The 9,795-nt window shown below is 48.5% G+C and overlaps 1 protein-coding gene across 1 annotated transcript in view; it reads right to left on the reverse strand.

Moving 5' to 3' along the window:
• The window catches only part of LOC147718365 (START domain-containing protein 10-like), a 114,779-nt gene extending 105,588 nt beyond the window's left edge, over nt 1-9,191 (reverse strand). Inside the window, exon 1 of the mRNA XM_086918321.1 lies at nt 8,302-9,191. Coding sequence (XP_086774447.1) covers nt 8,302-8,469 — 168 coding nt within the window. The 5' untranslated portion in view covers nt 8,470-9,191. The remainder of the gene's footprint in view (nt 1-8,301) is intronic.
• Nucleotides 9,192-9,795: the final 604 nt, after the last annotated feature.

Consider the following 9,795-nt stretch of genomic DNA (forward strand, 5'->3'; position numbering starts at 1 on the left):
CCTAAATGGCACCTGGCACCCATGAAAGCTGCTCTTAACGCGGCTGCCAGACTCCGCACAGGTACCCAAAAATATAACCACGTCTCTCCTGCCTTCGGTAGTCTTCAATGGCTTTCCATCGAAGGAAGATGCTTTTTAAGACAGCCTGCATCACATACAAAGTGTTTCTTTCAAACCCCCTCTCAATAGTTAGAAACCAGAATCCCATGAGCTGAAAGGTCCTGAACACTGAGAAGTTCCGACGCTCTTCTTCTCATTCCCCCAACTTCATGAAAAAATCTCCTCAATATCGCTCCTTCTCACGTAATGCTCCAAATATCTAGAACTCACTACCTAAAGATCTCCGCTGAAACCCCTCCTTTCCCTCATTCAAACGTGAACTCAAATCTCTGCTCCTCAATAGCTACATCAGCATGCACTCAAACTGTGCTTCGCTCCCCTCGTTGATTACCACCTTCTAAATGGAAACATTCCAGCTCAATCTGCCTTCAACGTGACTCTTTTCACCTTTTTGTCCCAAATGCCTTTCTCCTCCATATGCCCTGTATTCTGACTATCTGACTATTACCTTGGAGTGCTGTACTGTCTAGTGACTTTCACAATAAGAACTCCTTCTGTACCTCTTGTAAACGTATTTATTTATGTATTTGCATAACCTGTAAAGCATTCCGATACCCGCGGGAACAGCAAGCACTATATAAAACTCAAATAAAAGTGATCTCTTCTTAGCTGTCTGCCAGGATTTTGTAATAAAAAGATCACTATATAATACATACATCTATATATGTATATAAATATATATCCATTATAGATACAAAGAGGGCTTTTACGTCAGCTCTCTTCTACCGTTGATCTGTCTGATAGATTTCATCCATGACAGCATACTGTATGGGGTAACGGTGCAGTCCACATCAGTCATTGGTCCTCTTGCTCTGTGAACGGAGGCGTTCTCTCATCGCATGAGCATCGCCACCTAACTGAACAGGAGTGTGCTTCAGTGCCGGTGCTGGTTGGCCAGACCTTTACTTTTCAATGTTCTCCCTTTCATTTATTTTGTTCTCTTTTTATATTAATGTTTGTTAATAGGATACTACACTCATCCAGTCAACGCCAATAGGGTGGTTGCTTGCTGCTCGTTTCATCTGTGGTGCGCTACATCCCACATCCTTTACACCAGGAGACCTTTATGGAACGGTTCATAGTTCCTCGTTGTTTGACCATTCTAAGATGGCCAACACGTTGGTTCTAAATGTGGGGGCCATGCTGGAACTTTAATACAACAATACACTATTTATAATATTCCTCCAAGAGGGACACCCACTGCTATGTAAAGTTACGTTGTTGCAAGCATGTGCCCACCACGTTTAGACAACAGTATGTTTTCTTTTTTCCACTTTTATTCTTTCAATTTATCTTGCATATTTTTTGAATTTGTGTGTACTATTGCAGTTGTGTCCGAGGGTGAATACAGTAATGAGTATGTGGATGGATAGATTGATGCATGAATGAATGCAAAGACGAGTGCATGTATGATAAATGATTGTGTGCCTAAACCCATCAATGACACAAAAGGTACGTTCATTCATAAGTAGGACTGATTGACATTGACAATGCTTGTTATCAGTTTCTGATTGTTTTACTGCTACCAAGATGCCCAACACCTTGACTCTAAATTAGATGGCCATGGACTTAAAAAAAAACTATTAACAATACCTCTGCCAGGCGGACACCCACTGCTATGTTCAATGTCATTATTATTAGCATATGCCCGCCGTAGACAGCAGCAGGCTTTATTTATGTGGACTTTTAATTTGTCTTGAATATTTTTCTGAATTTGTGTTTTTATTGTGCTTGTGTCAGGGGGTGAATGCAAGAATGAGTAGTCGATGAATGGATGCATAAATGAAGAGATGAGCGACTGGCTGCATATACGATGACGTACCAAGTGCAAAATCAACCAAGGACCAAAAAGGCACATTCATTCTTAAAAGTTGTTTTGCTGTGCAGTTTAAGTGACACGTGAATCATGTACCCTAGAAAGGCCGGTCAATCAAATAAACCCTGTACTACTTTTTGCACCGAAGTCTGAGACTAAACCCAGCTGTCTAGGATTCCTTACATTCTACGTTTCTTACTCATCCTCTGCAGGAATAAGTTTCACTTCATCAAACAACTGTGTCCCTGGCCATCAACAGCAGCATGCAGCGGTGCTACTGTCCTGGTCGGACGTCTTTTCCGGGGTGGATACACGGTGAGGTCAAAAGGGAATTTCCATCGTTTGCTGATGCAGGACTCCCCGAGAGTAGAGTGTGACCCGCTACTCCATTTCAGGCGACATCTTTCACAATATGACTTCCGTGGATTATTGTAACCCTCTGACTGGGCTTGGACGAAACAAAGTATTTTGCTCAAGCGAAAATGAAACATGGTTGCATGAAATTTAAGAAATTGAACTAGTGAAGCATGGAGAGCCGGTGTGGGCCATCTGCTTAAGCAAGCCCCTAATCTCAATATCGCAAGTACTTTGACCATGCTAATTCCCACCCCACCCCCACGAGCGGCGTCAGGTCCCACATGATGGGTATTGATAGAACTCTGCCTCACTCTTCTTCCTTTAGTCTCCTCCACCATTATACCCCAACCCTGACCCCTTAGCCGCTCCATGCATCTCCACTCTGCTGGTCGGAGAGTTCCACTTCCTCAACCCTTCTGAGTTCACCGTGGTCACCATCGCTCTTCACACTGCCCAGCGACACTCGCACTGTTCACCGTATGACTTCCTAAACTAAAAACTTCACGCCTGAGTACTGTAGAACAGACCCCACCTCCACCAGGAGGCACCAGGTATGTTCACCAGGAGAGCCAGATAGACACAGCCTACTCCAGGTCACCTTCACTGCCATCTTCGACTCTTCGCTCTAGGTCCCACCGCCAAGTCCTTGTGCAGCACTGCCGTTCCAGACGGTCACCCTCCACCCACGCCTTCATTGGAAGCCAGGGTTTCATCAACCTTGTCCTTATCTAAAGAGAACTCCAAGTGCTAACGGCTTCTGGGCAAAACCTCTGGGCTCTTAATCCACCCCCTCCCCTGAAATGGTGTCACCCTTCTGGCCCAGAATCCATATTCCCACACAGACTCACCCGCCAGGTCTGAGCCCAGCTCCCAAATGGACTCAGAGCCCAAAACCACTCATGGAGCCGGCTCTGAGCCGATACAGATACGGACTGAACCCGTATCCACACGTGGAATACCTACAGACGGCTCAACCCATGACATCAATACCAAGGGGCCCAACAATCTATCCTCCATCCCCCCAACATTCAGAGCATCTTACCTCTCAGCTCAGGAGGTCAAACGCACCATAAAACAAATAAAAACTAACGCTGTGGCCATGTTAAGGCCTGGACGGGCATGCTTGCAGCATTTATTAGCTTGGAATTAAGTTGCCTCAGCTGTGAATTTAAAAAGTATTGGAAAAAAATTGAAAAAAACTTAACAAATAAAAATGACTGACATCAAGAAAAATTGGTTGTTAGTTTTCATTCAAGTAATCCATGTGACTGCAGTAAAATACTGCCCCAGCCTATATTTGAACTTTAAACAGGTGCCCACTGGGACAGGCACACAGCAAGCGAGCAAGCATAACTTTCTGCATGGAGCACTTATCGTGTTGAATATGGGCTAAATGGGTCTGGATGGACTTATTCACTGTTGAGAGCAGCAGACAAGCACATATCTTGACTTTTCAGTAGACTCCGATATTTCAATCACCTTCACTTGGGAATAAGAACACTGGCCTGCTCGTCCTTTGCATCCATCTCACGGGGGACGAGTGCTGCAGCTCCACTTCAAACGGAGCAAGCGGCAAGCCGTCAGGGCCTGGGATGTCACAGGGGGGGAAGGTTAGCGTGACAAGGGGTTTCAGAACAAAATACATAACAGATTGGCATTCAAACACTTCTCATTATAGACGACAAGGCACCACAGTATACGTGCACGATGCTTGCATCCACTCCTGTGTGTAAGGAATGGTAAAGTGTGGGGTCTATGCCTGTGCGTGATGAACGGCTGCTCTGACGCAGGGAAAGAGACTTCAATGCCCCAAACCATGATGCTGACATCCACTGGCCTATAGAAGCTGCCACAGACTACAACGGCAATGATTAATTATGAAGGGTTTTATAACCGTGTGCCCTGCGTAGGGCTTACTGTTGCATAGCAGCTAAGCTTGCATTAACCCCTCCCATGCTCGTGACGGAACGGGTCAGTCAGTAGCCTCGGGTGGGCTGTGCTGGTGACGGAACGGTTCCATCACAGCCCTCTCGCCGTGCCTGCGGGGCGCGAATTCCGTGCCTGCGATAACGTTCTCTAGCTCACCCGTGTGCCGTGACGGAGCGGTTCCGCCACAAGCACGGGACCGGCACGCAGCCCCCCCCCACCCCCTTACACTGCGGCAGAATAGCCGCCGCAGTGAAGGTGTGAAATAGACAACGCAGAGCTTCTGCATCGCCTGCCTTAAAGGATCTCCATTGGCTGCCCATGGCACAGAGAGTCCAGTTTAAGGCACTATGCATGGTATAGGGCAGCTCACAAAATGGGACTAAGACTTTGCAGAGGAAATTCCTCTGGTACTCTCCAACCAGAAACCTCTGCTCTTCCTCAGCTATTCTGATATGTACTCCACATTTCAACAAGGTCCGATTAGGAGGCAGATCTTCAGTCTGGTAGCATCCAGGCTTTAGAACTCATTGCCTATCGAGATTAGACAAAGTAATACTTTACTGAGGTTTAAGAAGAATCTGAAAACCAGACTTTTTCTGAGAAACTAACTCCCAGCCCCCTGATTAGATCTTCAGTTACGCACAGTGTCTGTCTGTTAGTGGTAATCTCAGCGCCAGGACACCTGTTGGGTGGCAGCCGCGCTATATAAGTGCTATTTACATTACATTACATAGCGATTCCCAGTTCAGAAAGTTGATTTACTGCCTGACTTCAGTCTCCTGCTTCAGAGCGGGGCAGGCAGCCTGGAACACACAGCCCAGACCTAGATACATTGATTTGTTAAGCGATACGATTGTATCTCTAAATAAATCGATTTAGTATCTGTGCAGGAATGTGAAGGAAATAATTTCAGGGGGGGGGGCTCTAGAGCCCAACTGGAGAATATGCGCCTGCATGGTGGCATGCCTATCTTGCTGTCCCATTCATAGCCGTGGTCAGCCACTCCTGACCAGCCCGGTCTTGCTGTGATTCAGAGACGTTTGGGCATGAGCAAATTGGGCCCCAGTCTTTCAGGGGTCCCCTCTGATAGATCAAGCTCTGTTCTGCAGTCTTACCCAGATGACCTTCAATCATTTTGAAACAGATTGTTTTAAATAGCGTTTTCCTTTATTTTGTTTTAAATGTGGATGATGTTAGACTCAAGTCTATTTTTAGCAGAAAAACGTGTTTAGGTTTCATGCAGCATGAATGAAAAAAACTCTTTTAGATCAAGCTAAGACCTCACATATGAGAAATGGGAGAGGGTCCCGGATTATTTGCAGTAATATTAATGAGCTGAGGCTGTGTTACAATGTTGACAACACACACTAGTATCCCTGAAAAACAGATGTAATAATAATAATAATAATAATAATAATAATAAGCCATTTGTAGAGCGCCTGGCTACACAAAACTGTGTGTCCCCGCGCTAACTGCTGCTAGATTTCAGTAGGCAGATGTAAAACAAGCCGAGGGGAAGGAAAGGATTACGTGATAGGAAACAGAAATGTTTTGAGTTTCCCCCGGAATCTAGATTCAGAGGGTTCCATTAGAAGATGGAGCGGGAGTTCATTCCACTGTTTAGATGCAAGGTACCTAAAAGAACGGCCACCCATTCTGGCCCTGATGACACGGGGGAGTTTAAGCAACATCGCACCGGACGATCTTAAATTCTGAATGGGGCGATGTACAGTGAGGAGATTCTCTAAGTAATCTGGGCCCTTGCCCTGGGCAATGCGGTGTGCAAAACAAAGAGCTTTAAATTTGATCCGCTCCCTTACAGGGAGCAAGTGGAGCTTGGCCAGAGCTGTCTTCCCAGAAGCTCTTCGCGAAAGTCTGAGCACAAGGCGTGCGGCGGCATTCTGAACACACTGAAGTTGGTGGAGGCCTTTCTTACTCAGCCCTATCAGCAGAACGTTCCCATAATCAAGGTGCAGAGTCACTAGGGCATGAACAATAGTTATTCTGGCGCCCATAGGGAGGAGATCTAGTACCTTCCGAAGAACCCTCAATATGCCGAAGCATCTACCAGTCCCCTTGCTGACATGGGCCTTGTAAGAGAGGTCTGAGTCCAGCATTACGCCACGGTTTCTTACCGAATCCACAAGAATGGGAGGACTGCCTAATTCAGTGGGCCACCACATATGAGACCATGCTGATGCTGCTTTCCCTACCACCAGCAGTTCAGTCTTTTTGCCATTAAGGCGCAGGCAGTTATCATTCATCCATGATGCCACTGATGAGATACAGTTCGAAAAATTAGTGGCATCTTCTCTGTGGTCGGGCATAAGCTTAAACATCAGTTGGGTGTCGTCAGCAGAGCTAACAATGCCCACCACAAATGTCTCCACTACGTGAGCCAGGGGTTCCATATAGATCTTAAACAAGGTAGGGCTCAAGCTTGAGCCCTGGGGAACCCCTTGGCTCACTTTCCGGAGGGAAGATTTAAAGGGTGGGCAGTGCATCTGAAAACTTCTGTTGGCCAAGAAGGAACGTAAACACATATTGAATTTGGAGGAGTGTGGCTGAGGGGGGTCAGTGATCTGGCCAAAGATGGATGAAAGAGCAGACACTTGATTGTAAACTGAAGGCTGTTTCAAAAAGGGGCACCTAGAATAGGTCAGGCCCAGGTCCCCCCAAAATTCTTAAAATGTCCCTGCTTCGATTACCCGATCCTGAGTGGCATGCAGGTCTCACGTTTGTCATCCATCTTGATTCGGTCATGACTTTACCTACTCTCATCCCCACACACACAGTCACACACACCCACCTTCAATTGTACTATTAAGTGCAGTTTTATACTATAAAAAGTCCTGAGATTAACTCCTGGCCCGGTCTGTCTCTACTTTTCTAACAATATTCACAGAATAATATTCAATATTTCCGTTTGTTAATATAAGTCAGGTCGTGGCTGCCTCTGACATATACAAAGAAACATAGACCGCAAAAGGCAACAAACAAAACAAAAATCACTCTAGCGCACGCCATAAGGGTCTTTAAGAAATGCAAACAAAAACGCAATGGTACAGACAGGGAAGTGGCTAAGAGATCAAAAATGATAATGACCGTACACTTCACTCTTCCAAAACACTGACCTCAGTCTCAAAGCACAAACCTCAAGCAACAGGAGCGACAGACTAAACTAAATCCACCTACAATCTACAGTAGGTGAAAGTCAAATGACGACGTCATTTGACTCATCCAGTGTAGATTGCAGGTAAAAAGAACCTTTGAATGTGATACGTCATTATGACATATTAAATTCAAAAGTTACTTAGTAATACAGGAAACCCTCCAGAGGCACTTCCAGCTACTTGTGAAAAAATAAATACTTTTTAGGGTGCAATTTCAGAACAGCCTCTACACAAACCAGAGTAGCAACAGTATCCAACACGAAGGGTGGAGATTTGCAGCAGCAGGCCTACAACAAGGAACACAAACCAACTCACCACCTGGACAGATCCAAGCTGCACCCAAATGAACTACGACCCCGTTAGCATGGACCTGGGTAATTCTGGCGCCTGCGGTACCTGACGGTGTGTGTTGTTCGCCAGCCCTCTGGTGAGGGAATATAGCGGATGATATTAAAAAAATGTTTTTTAAAAACAGTGCACCCTCCTGGCTTGTAGCGGCTTTTAACAGGAAGAGTGACTTCAGGAGCTTGGCAACAAAAACAGACTTTCTTACAGGGTTACTTTCTGGGACAGGAAGATTAAGGTATTGGCCCCGAATGACAGGCTGCTCGGTGGAGGCCGGGTTTCGAGTCCGATTCCACATGTTCCAACGTGGGTATCTCAGCCCATCACGGCACACAGTGGTGTGGAAATCTGGTAGATACCCTCCTGCGCTGGGATAACACCTCCTTCCACAAGGGTTCGAGGTTTATATCCCAAAGAGCTGCAGTTGCCTTACTTGCTGCGGTCCTCATCGTTTCTCTTAGGTCCTTCTCCAACCCTCCTCCTCACAGTGGTAGCCCCCACTCTTCACTCACACACACCCCTTCGCCCGGGTGAATCCCGGCGCCCCCCCCCCCTGCTTACCTTGACCTTGTGCACGGCCTCGGCCCTGGCGTCCGGGCACGGGGGCTGCACGCAGACCACCATCCCCCGCTTGGAGTACTTGGGGACCCAGCCCTGCTCGGACTCGCACTGCTGCAGGAAGTCCTGGAAGGCGGCGTCATCGGGGACCTCGACCGGGGTCTGGGCCATCGGGGAGGAGGGCGGACACCGGGGATGGCAGGAGAGGGGGCGGGCAGGAGAGGGGTCCGGGCAGGAGAGTCCTGGGGAGGAGGGGGCGGGTAGGTGAGGTCTGGGAGGAGGAGGAGGGGGCAGGCGAGTCCTGGGCAGGGGTCCTGCGCAGGGGGCCGGGCAGGTGAGGGCAGTCCTGTGATTCTGTGGAAAATCACCTGCCTTCCAAATGAGTGTGTCCTTAACTGGTGCTTTAAGAACCGGCGCTGAGCACCGGAAAGCACCAGCTCAAATTAAGCACCGTAGAGGGTCAGACAGGGGCGTCCTGAGATGGGAGGGCCGGGCAGGTGAGTAACCAGGAGGGCGAGCACCTCAGGAGTGACTCCAGGGCGAGACAGGGGAGCCCGGACAGGTGAAGGACTGCAGGGGAAGTTTCCGGACAGGTGAGTCCCTGGCCAGACTGGCCCTTTAAGTCCCCGGGTGGCCGGTGCTGGACAGGTGAGTCCCCAGGAGGGCAGAGCGTGTCCCCGGACAGGTGCGTCTCAAAGGCTGACGCACGATGAACATCCGGGTCCTGCAGCAGGTGCAACCCGGCCAGGTAACCACGCCCCGGGTGCGTCACGGCACGCCAGGCGCGCGCTCGCTCGGGAGCTCGCGGGACTAGTGGGGGCGCGCGGCTGCACGGCACGGCTTCTCTGTCTACGGGTGGTCCACACCCTGCTGGAGCCACGCCTCCAACACCTGCGCGAACCGGCGATTGGCTGAAACTATTCCGGAACAGCTCGGCCAATCACGACACGGCTCCACCCAAGCCCAACTCAAGGTAGCACAGCAACCACCGTTGACACAGTCAGGAAAGGGGCGGAGCCCGCATACCTGATTGGCTGGATACATTGTCAAGGAAACTTATTTCGATTCATTGTGATTGGTAGATGTGAGCTAGACAAGTGCACTGGGTGAAGCGACGTCCAACTGTCTTAGCGATCAGTGGCACGCAGGCAGTGGAAAAGGGCGTTGTTTGAATAAAATGCGTCCAATGACGTTGGCACTTCCTTGTTTCACGTGGAACGATTCGTGGAATCGCGATCAAGGCTCCGCCCACCGTGCGTGGACCGGCAGCGCCTGCCTCCAGGTCTCTCTTACCAGACAGCCTGTTCTATTTCCGAACTTCTTGTGCTTCTTATCGAAAAGTTACAGGGGGCTCAGAGCCGCCAGTTTACTGCCATTGGTATACTGTATTGTCACTCTCAATTGTTTGCCTCTTAGCTTGCTTTCCTCTTCTGCTGTTTGTTCCTGCCTGATTCTTGTCTTCTCCTGTCAGATACCTTCTGACAGTGGTGGGTTTTT

Source organism: Lissotriton vulgaris, chromosome 4_1 (assembly GCF_964263255.1).
Source record: "Lissotriton vulgaris chromosome 4_1, aLisVul1.2, whole genome shotgun sequence".
NCBI classification, from domain to species: Eukaryota; Metazoa; Chordata; class Amphibia; order Caudata; family Salamandridae; genus Lissotriton; species Lissotriton vulgaris.